This window comes from Elephas maximus, chromosome 15, assembly GCF_024166365.1.
Source record: "Elephas maximus indicus isolate mEleMax1 chromosome 15, mEleMax1 primary haplotype, whole genome shotgun sequence".
NCBI lineage: Eukaryota > Metazoa > Chordata > Mammalia > Proboscidea > Elephantidae > Elephas > Elephas maximus.
The window spans coordinates 51,872,714-51,891,340 of NC_064833.1; the positions used below are offsets into that span (position 1 = coordinate 51,872,714).

The 18,627-nt window shown below is 36.3% G+C and overlaps 1 protein-coding gene across 1 annotated transcript in view; it reads right to left on the bottom strand.

Annotated features, from left to right (window-relative positions):
- Positions 1–3,251: 3,251 nt before the first annotated feature.
- Positions 3,252–18,627, bottom strand: part of DECR1 (2,4-dienoyl-CoA reductase 1) — a 44,004-nt gene continuing 28,628 nt past the window's right edge. The window contains exons 6-10 of the mRNA XM_049854508.1: positions 11,509–11,608; positions 6,790–6,862; positions 4,025–4,171; positions 3,532–3,594; positions 3,252–3,425 (exon numbers count right to left, since the gene is read on the bottom strand). Coding sequence (XP_049710465.1) covers positions 3,366–3,425; positions 3,532–3,594; positions 4,025–4,171; positions 6,790–6,862; positions 11,509–11,608 — 443 coding nt within the window. The 3' untranslated portion in view covers positions 3,252–3,365. The remainder of the gene's footprint in view (positions 3,426–3,531; positions 3,595–4,024; positions 4,172–6,789; positions 6,863–11,508; positions 11,609–18,627) is intronic.

An 18,627-nucleotide genomic window follows, 5' to 3' on the forward strand; every position in this document is an offset into this window, starting at 1 on the left:
CTGCTCCACACCTAAGACATTTCCTGGAGGTGTTGCATTTTTACATATTAATTGTAATATTAGTGACACTGTTACCAATAACCCTTACCTTAATTTAACTGAGTATTAACTCTTCCATTAGTGCAAGAAATGCAGGACTTAAAGGAGGTACTAAACAGAGATGGACTGACACAGTGGCTGCAATAATGGGCTCAAACATAACAATGATTGTGAGGCTGGCACGGGGCCGGCGGTGTTTCATTCTGTTGTACACAGGGTGGCTACGATTAGGAACCAACTCAACAGCACCTAATAACAACAAGTAGAGTAACAGCATAATAATTCTTAAGGTAAAACATTAATGTGGTTACAGCCCAAAGGTGGTTTGTCATAAAGTATAGCGATTATCTATCAATAATGCTTGTTTATCTCTCAGACTCCGGATGATTTTTCTATCCGTTGTTATCCCCATAATTTCTCTTTTTTGATCCTTTTTGCCATGATTGCATGCTTTGCTTCCTCATACATCATTCATAAAAACATACAGTAAGGAAACAAACTCTAAACAATGATTAACAGGAAAAAAAATTATATTTAAACTTACCAATCCTTTTTTTTTTTTTAATATCCCATTAAGACATCAGTATGTAAAAAGACAAGCAGGAAAATTGCAAATTCAATCTAACTAATAATCAAATAAACATTGTTGGAAAAGTCATCATTTGTTATACAGTTGATAAATAGTTTTTAAATGAGAACACCCTGTGTTAGCAGGTACTTGTTGAAATTGGCACTGCCACACACTGCTCACGGGAGTTTAAACCCATACAATTCTTTTGAACAACAATTTGGAAATGTATACCAAGCCTCATTGCCTTTGATTAACAATACAACGTCCATAAATTTATCATGAGGAAAAGATAACAAATACTAAAAATGTTTTCTGAACATTGTTCATCAGTTTTATTTATAACACTGAGAAATAAAAACAGTCTAATGCCTTTTTTTTTTTTAATGCCTAGAATAAAGATTTAAATAAGTTAGGATGCATATAAATAATGGAATACTAAAAATCATATTTATAAAAAACAGGATCTGATTTCTAATATAATCTCGACTGTTTTTTTATGATTAAAAAACTGGGAGTGGAGAGGTTGAGAAAACATCAGGAAAAAATAATATTTATGAAGTTATCAAAATGTAAATATTGTGTATTAATTTAACTAAAAATAGAAATACACTTATACTGGTAGAATTAAAAAAAAAAAAAAGAGTGTATATTGTCCACGTAGGTTTGGTGGGAGGTGGAAAGTGAGAATACAAATGGAACAGAAGAGCTAAACCTTTATCATTCATGGAAGGAAGTCAACAAAGCTTCTAAAATTGAATATAATCAAAGAAACAGCAAAATAAGTATGTTGTTTTTAAAAACAGAAGCATTAATACCAGAAGAAAAATAGTTGAAAACAGTTGCTGTGGGAAGTGAGCTTCAGAGCTTCACGGCAGTAGTACTTGTTATGCAAATTATGCATACAACTCACTAAAAATAACAAAATCGAAAGTTGAAATATATCGAAGTGTTAACAGAAGTGGTCTTTGGGGGGTTAGTTCATTGTTTTTTTCCTGTTCTTTTGTATTCTCACGTTTTTCCTCGATAGCCATGTCTTAAAAATGAAGGAGTAGAAAAAAGACAGGAGGGCTCCATCTTTCATTTGTATGTTTTCCATTTTATGAAGTGTTTCCTTGTTTCATCTTGCTTATTTTGTTATTGATAGCTGCCGATGACTCCAACTCACGGTGACCTCATGTGTGTCAGAGTAGAACTGTGCTCCATAGAGTTTTCAGTGGTTGATTTTTCAGGCCTTTCTTTCAAGGTACCTCTGGGTGGAAGCAAACCTCCGATCTTTCAGTTAGCAGCCCAGTGTGTTAACTGTTTGTGCCACCCAGGGCCTACCTAATCCTCATAAAAATCAGGCGAGCCAGATACTATAACCCTGAAAGGATGGCACTTGTCCAGGGTCATACAACTACAGGCATTTTTTCTTTATGCCATGAGATATTAATAACTAAAAAAAAAAAAGGCATAGCTGAGTGAGAGGAAGTGAGGGCTGGTGTTAACAGGTAAAACGGAGACTGGGTACCTGCACTAAGATAATGTGGATATAACATAAAATGTCCAATGAAAGCCAGTATAATTGGAAATGACAAGGTTACTTATTCCAAAAATTTAACTTTACCCATTTATGTGTACAATTAAATGTAATAAATGTTATTTATATACACAATTGCCTGTCAACATAAATAAGGGTTTCCCTATGGGGCTTATAGTACATAAATTCAAATAAGAAAACTGTATTCCCTTGAAGGTCAGCTCAGAGGAGGTAAGATGGAAGCCAGTCACCTCTCTTGATAATTTGGATAATAGAGATAGTCCAGTGAGCATGTGATGAGTGATTTTGACAAAAGCAAATCAGGCTTTTTGTTTTTTTTTTTTTTTTAATATAGGCTCAAAATTAAAGTTATGTAGACTTGAGAGTTTGGTTTTCTTATGATTTGATTCTCAGGACGATGAATTAGTAAGAGCAAATATGAAATGGAATTAAATTATACATAAAAATATCTTATAAGCTATATTCCTCTTCTCTATGTTTTTAATGCGGAGATGAAATGCTATCGCCCAGGAATCACTTTCCCTAACTCTAGAGACAGAATGAATTACTTCCTCTTCTACACTCAACACCACTAAGGTAATATTTATCGCACTGTATCATAAATAATTATCTATAGGTCTGTCTATCCTGCTAGATAATGAGTTTTAAGAGGGCAAAGCCAAGAGATTATTATTTTTTATCCTCAGTACCAAATAAAATACCTAGCTACAAAATAGGTACTGGTAAATATTTTATGTTTGAATTAATATTGATATTAATATTGAGCTAGCCAAAGATCACTCACAAGCTCAATGAAAAAGAAATAAACTGGAAAGGGAGAGTCCATAAATTTAGTGGAGATTCACTGATTTATTTCTTTTTGGTCCCACAACCATAAGCATGGTTTAATACGTAACTCAAATGCTACTTCTTCCATGAAATTTCTCCTGATTTTCCCAAATATCTCTTCCCTTATCTATGCTTCCAAACATTTTTACCTCTATCAAAACCCTCATCCATCCTCTCTCTTTTTCAAATTCCTTAAAGGGGCAATATCCCATCTTTATCTCTGAATACACAATGTCTACGACTGGGCCTGGCACATAATGCACACTCAATATATGTTTGTTAATTGACAATTTATTAGACTTGAAAAAACTTAAAAGATTAGAGACCGTTTGGATCGTTTCTATTCACCGACTTCTTTTCAAACCGAGAATGAACACCAGGGTGGTCCTACGATCCTTTTGTCTTCCTGATCAGTCCTTCTATTGTGTCCCACTGCTCCTTGGTGACCTAACACACACACACAAAAAAAGTCTATTTAATGTGGTTCTCACATGTTTTTAAAGCTTAGTATCCTGGCTGCCAACATTATGTTATATACACAAAATGGTGTTACCGCCCTCAGATGGTTCTGTTGCCCAGAAATAAGCGCTGCCTCTCCACCATCAAATCTAATAACCTGAAAATATACATATATATATTAAAGACTCTGAAATAAACCATTTGCCATTCTCCCATCCTAACGATGGGATATCTCCTTGCACTTTCAATCAAAGCCCAAATTTAAAAGACAAAACTGATGATTAAACCTAAATTGATTTACTTTTGTTTAGAATTCTTTCCACCATCTCCACACACTCTCATTCCACCCAATCTTTAAGACCAACTTAAAGGCATGTCTACCGTGGCAATCTGCACGCAATAAAATTAATTTGTCAATGAATTAATTTCACAGGCTAAACAATATATATAATATTTTTATATTATTTACAGTTAAATAAATATTTTAAATTATACTTTCATTCAGCATTGTCAGGACTAGTTCAACAATATGTCCCTGGCCCCCAGCCTGCGCCCCTCAAAAAGTCAAGAAAAACAACAATGCTTACTGCTCCATTTATCCAAGAAGCATAATCACTACAAAGGAAAGCAGCAAGGTTTGCCATTTCCTCCGGAGTTCCTAGCCGACCACAGGGAATGTTGTCAATCACTTTTTTCTCGAAGGCTCCAGTTGGGTCAAGACGGCTAAAGGCACCCTTAGAAATTAAGAAAATGAGAAAAAAAGAGTAAGTTTGTATTTTTTTAACGCAACCCCTCTCTTACTTAAGAAATGAATTTACGAAAACTGAAATAATACCATGGTAGTCTGTTCATACTTTAGGCCTTGTAAGTAACAGAATTTTCCCAAATTCTTCCATTTGCTTTAGCCCAAAAGAAGTCATTTTACCTAACTTTGACTTAAAAAAAAAAAGCTGGAAAAAATGTTACATTTTTATCTTAGTTTCTTCATCCATAAAATGAAGATATCTGTCTGAGCTCACAAAATTGTTGTAGTCATCAAACAAAAAAAGTCATGTGAAAGTACTCTGAAATACGTACATGTTCAAGGTGGTGGAGGTAGTGGTGCTGTTGTTAATTCATTTAGTAAACCAAAAAAAATGACTAAAAAGGAAAATTTAGGAGAGGGTTCTTTTCCTTCTCCTTTCTCCAAAAATAATGGGAAAGGAAGAAAACATGTAAAATATCAAATTCAAGTAACTCCTAGAGACAGAAAAACCATACCTAAAATTTACCACACAATTTTCATCTTCATGATGTGAAGGAACAAACCCAGATGAAGAATGGATGTATACTGATTAATAAAAGTGATTGGCCTTTTCTATAGTAGTGCCTTGAAGTCTAGGTGACAATTTTTCTCAGGAACACAGAATTGAGATAGAGCAAGCACTCAGGAGGCCCCTCGTGAGACTTCCCATTCTCCCTGAACAAGTATAAAGCAACAGAGACAAAGGGTAACAACCGCCCCCAATCTTGATTGTATCAGTACTTGCTAGAGAGCCTCTGTGCTTCTGTTTTTGTTTTTGTTTTTGTTTTTAATTTCACTAAAACCACTTATTAGTTATTTGTGTACAAGTCATATCTCTACTACTAGGCCATAAGCTCCTTGATGACAAGCACTTTGTCTCAAATGTTTTTGTATCTTTCTCAGTATCTTTGAGCACACTAGTTAAGTGATGATCCTTCCTAGATGTCACCAGAAAACCAACTGCCATCAAGTTGATTTCAACTCATGAAAACCCCATGTGAGTCAGAGTAGAACTGTGCTCCACAGGGTTTTCAGTAGCTGATTTTTTAGAAGTAAATCAGCAGGACTTTCTTCTGAGTCACCACCTCTGCGTAGACTCAAACCCCCAAACCCATGGTTAGCAGCTGAGTGCGTTTACCATTAGAACCACCCAGGGACTCCCTCCTAGATATTAAGGTCCTAGAAAGGAGCGTCTATGACTATGGACTTCTTTTCAGATAGTTTTAGCACAGTGCCACCCTAAATCATGAATACATGTTTGTCAGTTATTTTTCACTAATTTTATTAGACTCTAATTGGTTATACTATTGACGTATCAGACAAATAAGATATTCAAGCAAATTTCACTCATTCGAGTAATTTTTCTTTCCATTTTCCACCCCTCTAAACTGCTAAATAAACTAATACAGCCATTTCCCTGTTAATATATAATACGCCAGGTAATATTTAATACCCAAAACCCAAATGTTCCTTAGTTATCTAACTTGACCTGGGCCTTCAAAGCTGATCCCAGTTTGGATTATAAATTCTTGCTTTACATGAAAACAAAAGAAGCATGAGAATAAAGTTGTTTGGGGGCAATGTGAGAGAACAGAGAACCTGTGGACATGCTGAGCAATACCTCCAAGAGTGTTGGTGATAATTATGAGTTGCAATGAGTATCCATAAAGATTACCTATTAGAGGGAAACACATGCCACCATCAGAAGGGTTTTTAATCGCGAGATGTGGGAGTTAGATGACATGCATAATTGCGTGTTTGAAAGTGAAAAGGCACAGACGTGAGCTAAAGAAAATCCACCTATAACAAGACCAAACCTGTATAAATTTCCAGAATATCTCTTAAGCTAAAAATAGAATTACATTTCCATGATTTAAAAAAAAGACTGCCAGTCAAAGTCTTTAAAGTACGATCAAAATTAAGAAATACAAGACAATAACAGATCATTGAAGCAAATTGGACAAAATGTCAACACTGATGGCATTAAGGATCCCAGAAAATTAAGATGCTGAAATTGACCTTAGTAGGAAGTTGCGCGGGTAATAGGGAACCCAGGGTTGAGAAGGGAGAGTGCTGACATGCTGTGGGGTTGTTAACCAGTGTCATGGAACAATGTGTGTACTAACTGTTTGATGAGAAACTAGTTTGTTCTGTAAACCTTTATCGAAAGTTTAATAAAAAAAAAAAAAAAAAAGAAGTTGCATGGCTGCCACAGTCCTGCCTACAACTTTGTTTCTTATATGAAATAATGATAAAACCCTCTTCCCCACCACCAGGGCTCCAAACCCAGATATTCCAGAAAAGTCCCTCATAAAACAATCAGAATACATCTATTAATATCGCATTCTTTAATCTTCACAGAAACCCTGGTGGCGTGGTGGTTAAAGTGCTAGGGCTGCTAACCAAGAGGTCAGCAGTTTGAATCCTCCATGCGCTCCTTGGAGACTCTATGGGGCAGTTCTACTCTGTCCCATACAGTCACTATGAGTCAGAATCGACTCGATGGCAGTGGGTTTGGTTTGGTTTTTTAATCATTCACAATGTGATAATAAGCTAGGTAAAACTTACTTTGGTTTTTATAGTCCCCGGTTGAATTACGTTGAATCGCATTCCATATATACCCCATTCAGACGCAAGAGATCTAAAAGGTAAAGAAAACAGATTCAAAAATATTATACCATACGTTAAAAATACTTACAGTCACTGTGTACTTACTACATGCCAGAGACTACAACTCCAACATGTAGGTACTATTATTATTCCCTCTTACATATAAAGAAAGGGAGGTGCACAGAGGTTAAATCATTTGTTCAGGGTCACGTGGATACAGAGTTAAACTCAAGGGGTCTAGATTCAGCATTTGTCCCCTTAACCACTATGTTATACGACCTGCCATTTACATTTTAGGACCACAAAACCCAATATCATACATTTTTAGAGTATTTATTAATTAACATAAAAGGTGAGAGATTCATGCCCCTCCGCCCATGTTTTCAGTCCTGCATTTGTAAAATCCGATATAACTTTACTTATAGCCTTGCTCGTTGGATTAAAGGTCTGCAACATCACAAGCGCTTTAACTAAAGAGACAGATTGCAGAGATTTAAAATATTAACCACATCCATGTTAAACTAGACTTTAATGCAATTGTTGAGCTGAGCTTGAAAGGAAAGAGGAATCTAATAAAATCTTGTTAAACACACGGATGCAAAATATAAACATGGAGCCTTGAATCAACCTGTCTTAAATGCCTGATGGTGTTTTTGTTGCTAGTTTCCATTGCGTTGGCTCCGGCTCAGGGCACCCTTATGTATAACAGAACAAAATGTTGCCAAGTCCTGGGCCATCTTCAAGATCATTGGAATGTCTGAGTCCTTGATTGGTATTTTTAATTTTTATTATCTAAACTTATCTTAGGAATTTATATTGGCATGTATATATATATCTACATATTCTTCATCTAGTTCCAAAAAATGACTTGAAGTAGCTTAAAAGAAAGCATATAATGCAAATTTGAAAGAGAGAGAAAAAGAAACGAGGCTAAGGAAATATAACAAAGCCACTAATAAACCTAATACTAAATGTACTGTGAAGCTCCATATAATTACAACAGGTGGATCACAAATTTGTATCCTTCCCACGATCTTATGCAAAAAAGGGAAGACTAATCAGTTACACAATTCACAATGTCCATAAAAAAATAAGTAAACTAATTACTCAGGAAAAGCACAACTGTTTCTGATACAAAAGTCAGAAAAATATTTCTTTCTAGAAGACTTTTAAGAGAGAAATCGTATAATACAGTAATGTGGTTAAGATACTGTATTCTTACAACAGATAAATGGGACACATTTTATACAACTGTAAGATATCCATTAACATGGCCAATTCGGTAAAAGCAATTCTAAAGGGTAAGTAGGGGGTAAGAATGATGTTGTTGTTAGTTGTCATCAACTCAGCTCCAGATGATGGAGACCTTATGTTATAGCAGAACAAAACAGCAAAACAGTGCCTGGTCTTGCACCATCACCATGATCTTTTATATGTTTCAGCCCACTGTTGAGGCTATTGTGTCAATTCATCTCATTGAGGGTTTTCCTTTTTTTCACTGAACCTCTACTTTACGAAACATGATGTCGTTCTCTACCGACTAGTCTTTCCTGATAACGTGTCCAAAGTAAGCAAGATGAAGTGTCGCTATCCTGGTTTCTAAGAAGCATTCTAGTTGTATTTCTTCTAAGACTGACTTGTTTGTTCTTCTGGCAACCCAGACGATATATTCAATATTCTTTGCCAACATCAAAATTCAAATGCAACAATTTTTCTTCTGTCTTCTTTCTTCATTGTCCAGCTTTCATATGCATGTGAGGCAACTGAAAACTGGCTTGTGTCAGGTGCATCTTAGTCATCACAGTGACGGCTTTCCTTTTCAGAACTTTAAAGAGGTCTTTTGGAGTCCAGGTACTATCTGTGAACCTGACATAATTCTGGCATGCATTTTAGAGAAATGGGTAGGCTGCAACTCTTTAAGGCAACGCCTTCATAAAAAATTGCTTCTCTGAGTGATGTTTTTGACAGAATTCATCACCATACTTACCCCAAGCATATACTTACAGTGCTTCTACTGTGAATTGCCAGGGAAGTATTAACCTCTTGTCTTAACCAAATCACTGAGATAAGTGAAGTTCACATTATCCTGTGAAAAAACTGAGCCCCCTACTAAGAAAAACTGCCTGGAGGTACACCGGATGAATTTGTTGCAATGCTAGCATGGTCTACTAGCTCTTCTTAAACCATTTTGTAATCTGAAGAACTATAATACAATAAAGAATGCATCTCATACAGTCTGCATGTTTAAATGCTACCACAATATACTCAATATGTGTTAGCCATTATTGCTGCTCTTTTCAGTCATGTTTTTTATGTACTTAATACATGCCAACACTCTGTAAGTGTTGATCACCCTCAAATAAAGTCAGTCCCTGCTCTCAAAAGAGGTCAACTTGGTTGTTTAATAAACTAGTTACTATACCGGGAATTGTGAGATGTGTGCCACAGCTGCTTGAAGGAAGAAGCAGCTAAGTCTACTAGGAATAAGAGAAGGCTTTCTTGAGGAGGTGATATTTGAGCTGACATTTAAAGAAGGATTAGAAGTTTGCTAGAGGGGGATGGGGGGTTACACAGGGTGGGATAGAGACAGGAGAACAGCCTAGGCATACGGGCCAGTACGAGTAAAGAATAAAGGACAAAGGCACAAACAACAGGCAGTATTTGGGAATCTACAAGAGCTTATTCAGTGTGACTGTGCACCATAAAGTAGGAGAAGAGAGCTGATGGGAGTTCAGGCTGGAGAGGCAGACATACGTTTATTGAGCACCTACTATGTGCAACGTGCAATGCAGAGGTACAAAGAGCTGTGCAGGATCATAGTCCTTAAAGGACATGAAACTTAAAACTCTAACAAGAGTCAAGCATCCCACCAAACAAAGATTGATATTGTACAAATGGGGCCAAATAATCAAGTTCTAATCCCTTATCTCCAATTTATATCTCACCTTCAAAACAAGTAATTATCTCTATTCAGACTAAGATTCAACTTTTCAATATAACACTTCTTTCTATCTCAAGCAAATGTGTGTTATTCATTTAAATGTTAAAAGTACTAGACAAAATCTTTTATTTAACAATACTGCAATTCAACACACATTGAGCACCAGCTCTGTACCAGATCCCACTGAGCAATGGGGACACAAAGATAAATGAGACATTCTAACAGAGAAGTCAGGTGCATGAGCTTGCTTTAATGATATGTTCCACAGAATTCTATCATGCCCTTCTCTGTGTCCCTGCTGTAATGGCACGCTGCGTTCAATTTAGAATCTTCAACATTGGATGACATTCATTTATTAGTGTGCTTGCATTCTCACTGGATTGAATTAAGCAAATCTTTAAGGGTGCACAGAGTAAGGAATGATTAATTATGTCTCATGAAATGAGAAAAAACATCCAAGAAGAGGTGATATGATGAGAGCCTTGAGGGTGGGCAAAATATCACAAGCAAATTCTAACACTAGCATAACCCAGGAATAACCCACTGCTGTCGAGTCGATTCCAACTCATAGTGATCCTACAGGAGCGGCTGATGGATTCGAACTACCGGCCTTTTGGTAGCAGCCACAGCTCACTGTAGCTTTTAACCACTGTGCCACCAGGGCACCAACCAGGAATAGAGAGATGAAATTATGTGGCATGTTAAGGACACACGGAGTAGTTCGATGGGAATTAAGGCACAGGATTAATGGACAGAAAGGTATACGACCTTGAGCCCTGGTGAGGCTGAGGACTGCTCTATTTACTTCACTCTTATATCCCTGGTACCTAGTACAGTGCTAGGCACATATAATACACTTAACAAATGTTTATCTATTAAATGGATTAATGTAAACAAATGACTAAAAAGAAAGGCAGCAACAGGCCTGTTTAGAACATCATATTGATGTTTTGGCTTTGATTCCAGAGAATAACGGAAAATAATCCAAGGTTTTTAGCTAGAGAGTATCATAATCAGATATATACTTTTAGAAGGATAATTCTGGTGGGAATGTGAATAAAAATAAAGAAGGGAGAGACTGATAGCAGAGGAACACAGTTTTATCACAATAAGCCAGGCAAGCAATGATGAAAATCTGTATCATGGCAAAGACAATGGAAAAGGCCAGTGGGCAAGAGATTCAAAAGGCAATCATGCACTGCTAAGAAAAGGCCACTAGACCTGGCAAGTGGTCACTGATCTGTGTTAGTCCTATTAATCTCGTACAATGCGTACAAAAAAAAGCATAACGCGCTGTTTACAAGAGGTCAGAGGTAGCACAAATAATGATACAAGGTAGAGAAAAAAATAGAAAAAGCTATACTTCTGCATTGTATTATCATCTGACCTTCAAAAAAAAAAAAAAAACTACATATTGACTACCCGAATTTAAAATTAAATAAAATTTAAAACTCAGTGTCTCAGTCACAGTGGTCACGTTTCAAGGGTCCAATGGCTGCATGTGGCTCTTGGAGAGCACAGATTTATAGGACATTTCTATCACTTCAGAAAGTTGTGGACAGTGCTGCTATAGACAAATAGAACTCATCGAGGAGACAGACTATTTCCTGGTGCATCTGCATTAGTCTTTATTTCACTTTTCTCTCGGCAGAGACAAGAAAGCAGGACCGTGGTTCCATCAGCTATCACAGCCAATTTTGCATCATCAGCAGCAGGACTGATGGAGGGCTACTCACTTGCACATGGCTTCTATACCCGCTTTGGCAGAAGCACTTGGTACTACAAAACCTGTTCCGGTCTCAGCATAGATGGTTGTAATAGCAAGAAATGCTGCTCCTGAAATTTTAAAAGGATAGAGTTGATTTATAATACAGCTGTATCAATACTCATCAGGAAAAAATGGCTCACGAGAATGGGATCTGATTCACGAAGGTATAACAAAAACACGCATTTTTGAAAACTTGACTAGTCCTAAATTAAGAGGAAATTTTAATCTAATAAAATTGCTATATCTTGCTACTAATCTTGCTGTCATTCACAATGACCCAACCCACAGGTTGGAAGTCTATACCAGGTGAGTCAATAGCATAGCCCAAATCTCAGGGGTATGACACTATAACCTGTTACCACAGAGTCAATTTTGACTCCTAGTGACTCTACAGGACAGAGCAGAACTGCCCCACAGGGTTTCCAAGACTGTAATCTTTATGGAAGTAGACTGTCACATATTTTCCCACAAAGTGGCTGATGGGGTCGAACTGCTGATCTTTCGGTTAGCAGGCGAGTGCTTAACTACTGCATCACCAGGGCTCCTATGATACTATAACACCTTGTATAAATTAGCTGGGCAGGATTTTCATTAACTAACCATTCATTTAAATAAGAATAGATTAGAATCAAAACTAAATAAATAGGAACTTCTACCTCCAGCCATGATGTGCTTGCATTCCTGCTGTAAAGAACAAGACACAACTATTTCCAGATGCTGTACAACAGAGGGAGCCCTGGTGGCATAGTGGTTAAGAGTTTGGCTGCTAACCAAAAGGTCAGCAGTTCAAATCCGCCAGCCACTCCTTGGGAACGCTACGGAGCAGTTCCACTCTGTCCTATAGGGTCGCTATGAGTCAGAATCTACTTGACAACAATATGTTTGGGTTTTTTCGATACAACAGAGAGCAAAGAACAGTGATCCCTAAAAGAAGGAATTTCATGACGAAATAAGCCCTAAGATCACTCCAGATTGTTGCCTGGAGGTGCTATATATAGACTGTGGCACAAGAAAAGAGAACCAAAGGAACACTTGGTTTTCTCACTGAGTTGAGAAGACAGAGATCAGAGTTTGGGGAGGGTGAGGAAACTGCAATTTGTGGGTCCTCCAAGAAGGAAAGTATGTGAACTCCATAAATTGGCACAGAGTCCACTTGAGTCTTTGACCAAATACCAAGCTGTGCATGTTAGGGTCAAATTCCATGAAGTCAGACAAAGAAAACTGCTGGGTATCTGTAAGCTGAACAACTACCAGAGCTCACACAGAACTGAAAGAAATCTGAGTTCCAGGCAGCTTTGCTGAACACCCAGTGCTTTCAGTAGAGTTCAGGAAGGCCAAGCATTAGTAGGAGGTCTAAAGTAGCCCAAAAGTAAAAGCTACTCCAGATTTACTCAAATAAAACTTAAAAGTGAGCCTTGAAATGATCAAGCTGATGCACAAGTAACTTAAGTGCTTGAAAAAAATAAAACTCAACACACTTCAAAGAAAAAAAAAAATTAAAGACATTTAACAACCTAACATTCAAGGTTTGCAATAAAAAATTGCCACACATGAAACAGAAACATAACCAGAAAAATCAGTTAATACAGTCCCCAAAATGACAGAGAAGACAGAATCTGCAGACAGAAACCTTAAAAATGCTATTATAAATATGTTCAAAGATTTCAAGGAACACATGAATATAATAAGGAGAGAAAGGGAAAATATAAAATGAGAACTAAATAAAACTTCTCAAGCTGAAAAAATAATATCTAAAATAAAATATTAAATGAATGGGCTTATCTGTAGGAAAAAAAATTCATGAACTTAGACACAGCTTTATTGCTGTGTTTTTTATTAAAAACTATCCAAAACGAAAGACAGAGAAAAAAAGCTGAAGACAAAGATGGAAATCTCAGCAATGCAAAATAGTATCAAGTGTTCTGAAACATGTATAACTGGAGCCCCAGAAAGAAGAGGACAGAAAAATTTCTTAGAGAAATAAAGGCTGAAATTTTTCTAAATTTGGTTAAAACAATAACCTAAAGATCCATGGAGTTAAACAAATTTCAAGGAGTATAAACACAAAGAAAACCACACCAAGGCATATCATAGTTGAATTTCTCAAAACCAGTGATAAAGAGAAAATCTTAATAGCAGTCAGAAGGAAAAATAATATACATGGGGAACAAAACATAAAAAAATTCAGTAAGTTCTCATCAGAAACAATTTGCAAGCTAGAAGACAATGGAATGACATCATTAAAGTGCTGAAAGAGAAAACTTGTCAACCCTGAATTCCATGCTCAGTGAACAGAGCCTTCAAAACTGAAAGTGATATTTTCCTGACAAAAGTTGAGAGAATTTCTTGCCAGTAAACCTGCATTACAAGAAATGTTAAAGGACATGATGAACGTAATCAATGTCGCCAAATTGCACGTGTAAAAAAATGTTTCATTAGCAAATGTTTTGCTATATATATTTTTCACAGTTAATTAAAAAAAAAAAAGACATGTTGAAGGAAGTTCTCCAGGCTAAAGAAAAATGATACTAAATAAAAACTCAGGTTTTCAGAAGGAATGATGTCAGAAACAGTAAACATAGATAAATATAAAACATGTTTTCTTATTTTCTTAAATATCTTTCAAAAACAATTGAGTTTATAAAGCTAAACTAAAAAGTGACACTATACATACCATGATCTACAATGCCTGGCACATAGTAGGTTCTTAATAAACTGACTGAATGAATTAAAGTGTAAAAGTGTAACCTTTGGCTCCTGAGAAATCAGTCACTTTCTAGTTTTTATTTATCCACACTGGATAAGACAGTATTCTACATCTGATATTTGCAAATGGATCAAAATATATTTATATACTTTACAAAATACTGCATACTTCAGGAAATTTAAACGTGAAGAACTAAAAGGGAAATAATTTGGAGAATATTCAAATAAGTTTTTCTCTTTGCATATTTAATTTCTCTTTCCCTCCGCATTTTCCAGAGTAGAAACAAAACTCAGCACATCTTGCACCAGGCGGGGGCGGGAGAAGGGGGCAGGAGTACCATTTTGAGGATATGAGAAATAAGAATGGTTATGTTAGTCATTCATGTAACTCCCTTTTTTATAACAAACTGAGCCTTTCAAATTTCTGAAAATCACTTAGCTTTCAAAATCTTACTCTGTAAAAGAAGAGAGATGTGGAACATCAGTGTATCCATTACAGCACACTGGCAGCAGATGTCAACTGCATCATTCTTACAGCAAAATTACAAAAGCTACTTTAAAAAGTGGCAATTACTTACACTAAGCAAATGTCCCAATACCAAGTGTACTATCTTCTGATTAAGATTCAACGGCAATGTTTCTTGTAATGTAGGAGAGGAGGAGTTAAGCCATTATTGTAGAGCCTAGATACTAAAAATGGAAGCTACTGCCCTCCTCTCTTTCTCCTTATACGTCTTATTTTCTCAGCCTAGCAGATTTGAGTAGCCCCCTCCTTAGAATAATATATTGCTGCTTTTAGTGCCTGTGAAAGGGGGGTAAAAATTTTAAATTGAACTGTTCCAATAGGATGCATGCTGCATAGCAAAACAATTAGCAATTGAACTTCAAAATATGAAAACCCAGTGGTACTAAAAACTCAAAGTACAGAATTCCCAGAATCCCAGGGTTAAAAAAAAAAAAAAAAAAGGGTTAGTCAGAGATATATTCTTCTTTTTGAAGGAAGGTCAATTATTTCAACTAGAATAATTATCCATAGAAGAGGATTGGAAATGGCAAGTTTCTAACAGCCCAGTGCAGACAACAGAAATTAATCTATGTCATTTCGTAAGGTCAAGACCATGGACAAAAGGAGCAATAAATGAAATAAATATTGTGATAACCATCCTTCATTCTTTCAAAATTTAAAAAACAGTAACAAAGAAACACTGTCTATTAAAAAAGATAAACTATGTACAAGATTATGTTCCAATTTCAAAAAAAGACTAGGAAGCTTTAAAATCTTTTTTCAATTAAAAAAACTGCTGCTGTCACTAATGGACCATAACTACCACAGCCTCCACCAGTCTGAGTCCAGCACAACTGGATGGTACCTGGCTAACACCACTGACTGCTCTGACAGGGATCATAATAGAAGGTCCGGGACAGAACAGGAGAAAAATGTAGAATAAAATTCTAACTCACAAAAAAAAAAAAAGGCCAGAATTACTGGCCTGACAGAGACTGGAGAAACCCCAAGAGTATGACCCCCAGACACCCTTTTATCTCAGCAATGAAGTCACTCCTGAGGTTCACCCTTCAGCCAAAGATTAGACAGGCCCATAATAGGAAACAAGATTAAAGGGGCATACCAGCACAGGGGCAAGGACTAGAAGGCAGGAGGGGACACGAAAGCTGGCAATAGGGAACCCAACGACGAGAAAGGGAGTGTATGGACATGTTGTGGGATTGGCAACCAATATTACAAAACAGTACATGTACTAATTGTTTGATGAGAAGCTAGTTTGTTCAGTAAACCTTCATCTAAAGTACAATAAAAAAAATTGTAAAGTAAAATAAATAAAGAAGACTAATGTAAAAAAAAAACCAGAGTAACTATCTTTTTAAAAGAGTATTATCTACTAAGTAAAGACACTTCTCATTCAAACCTTTAATATAAATGCATCCCTCATGTAACCTGAAACTTGCAGGTTTAATTACAATAAGTGGTGTCAGGGCTCTAGTTTTTTTAATCTATTTTGAGTCATAGTCTAAATTTCAGATACTTGACGGTCTCCTTGTAAAAGAAGCAGTAAAAATACACTTATCTTGGAGAAGCCTAACATTTTCTTTAACAGCTGACACTGACTGAACACTCGTCTGGACTAGGTACTATTCTTAACGCTTTACAGACACTGCCTCATTTAATCATCGCAGCAACCCTAGGATAGAGGTATTATTATTATCCCCATTTTACAGAAGTGACTGAGGCACAGATGGCAACTTGCCCAAGTTTACATGACTAATAAGTGGTGTAACCAGGATTGGAAGCAGGCCAGTTTGGCTTTAGAGTATATACTCTTAACTATGTAAAACTCCTTCTCCAGGAAATTTCCAATTACACAGTTAAAAAGAAAAAAAAAAAAAAAAATTTATTTTCAAAATTCCTAAATCACCTTCCCTTTACCTTATCTAAACAAAACACAAAAGTAATAGATGCAGTAAAATGTTTCATCAAACTAGCAAGATCACTATAGCAAAAAAAAATTTTTAAGTGATTTTAAAAGGATACTGAAGAAAGGTTTGAAGTTTGAGTTCACCCAGAGGTGCCTCAGAAGAAAGGCCTGGGATCTAGTTCCAGAAAATCAGCTATTAAAAACTCTGTGGAGCACAGTTCTGGTCTGACATGCATGGGGTCACCACGAGTCACAGTCAACCTGACAGCAACTGGTTTGGGATTTTTGGTTCTAAAGTGCCCTAATAAAGTCTGATTACTACAAATATGTTTTTAGATATTCTTTAATGTACCCACTGTTCAAAGGAAGCATTGGACATATACAAAGAAATGTACCGATATGGTTCTTACAGACTTTAAAATCTAAACAGTATACAACTTGAACTCATGCTACTGACACATATGAAAAGCCTTATTCTTCTTCCCATCTACTCTTCCTGGTTCTGAAAGACGGTGCATGTGTTTCCATTCCAGTTGATCATGTCAAATGACTCATCACGATCTTTCCCCATAACGGTAAAGCTAAAGGGCATTATCGAAAGGAGCGTTAACGATTTCCTCAACTCATCTTCTTTTTGTGGGACTTAAAAATACGCTTCCTTCTGAAAACAAAGCACCGTCTTTGTGCTTAGTGTTGGCTTAGGGAATGGTGGTGCAGAGGTGAGGAAAGAGTGTATTCTGAGAGGTGAGAGCATTTCCAATCCTGATGGATAGGAAAAGGAGACTTACAAGCTTAAAATCATAACAACATGGAGCATGACTGAAATGCTAAACTGTGCATCACAGTCTGCTTCATAGGGGAACGGGACTAGAGCTGGGCATGAGTATTCTGTACAGCTTGGATAGGGAAAGGATGATTCTAGTTAGAAGATATGTACAGGAACAACCAAACAAGGGACTATTCTGGAAGGACGTGAGCCTGGACAGGCTGAGAGAGTGAGATTATGGACAATGAGGGAAGGGTAACTGGCCAGATACAGTATCTATGGGTCTGGAAATAAGAATACTTTGAAATATATTTTTTATGTTTACAGTTGACATGCTATGTAATCTTGGAGAACAGCAGGATAGTTAAACACCTTGTGTTTTCTGATCATTTATTTTAACTTAGCAGCAAAAACAGTATGAACTATTTTACTTAGTTCAACTTTTGACAAAAGTACCAAGGTAATTTAGTGGGGAATGAATGGATAGCCACATGCAAAAAAGCTCAGGTCAGGCATTAGTAGGAAGTGGAAAGTAGCCCAAAACCTCATATCATATACAAACATTAACTCAAAATGGATCACTGACCTAAATGTAGGACTAAAATTATAAAACTTAAAGAAAAAAAAATGAGAGAAATTATTTGTGGCCTTGGGCTAGGCAAAGATTTCTCACACAGAACTCAAAACGCATGCAGAATTACTTAAGTTGGGCACATCAAAATTAAAAACCTTTTCTTTTCAGAAGACACTGCTAATACAAAAAAAGATGGACAGAAAATATTTTCAAAACATATAATTGATAAGGGACTTGTATTCAGAATGTATTTCTTTTAAAACTCTTTCAATTTAATACCAAGAATACAAACAATCCAGTTTAAAAATGGACAAAAGATTTGCATAGGCACTCATCAAAGAATATGTACAAATAATGAATAAGCACATGAAAAGATGCTCAACATCATTAGTCTTTAGGGAAATGTAAAATAAAACCACAAATGAAAAACCACTATGCAAAAAATGACTAAAATTTGAAACAGATTGACAATGGCAAGTTTTGGCAAAGGTCTGGAACAACTGCAACTTGTAAATTGCTGCCAAAGTAATATGGCTGAACCTGTCTGGAAAATAGTTTGGCAGAGTCATCTAAATTTAAATTTCTTCTGCTCATCAAAAGACACTATTA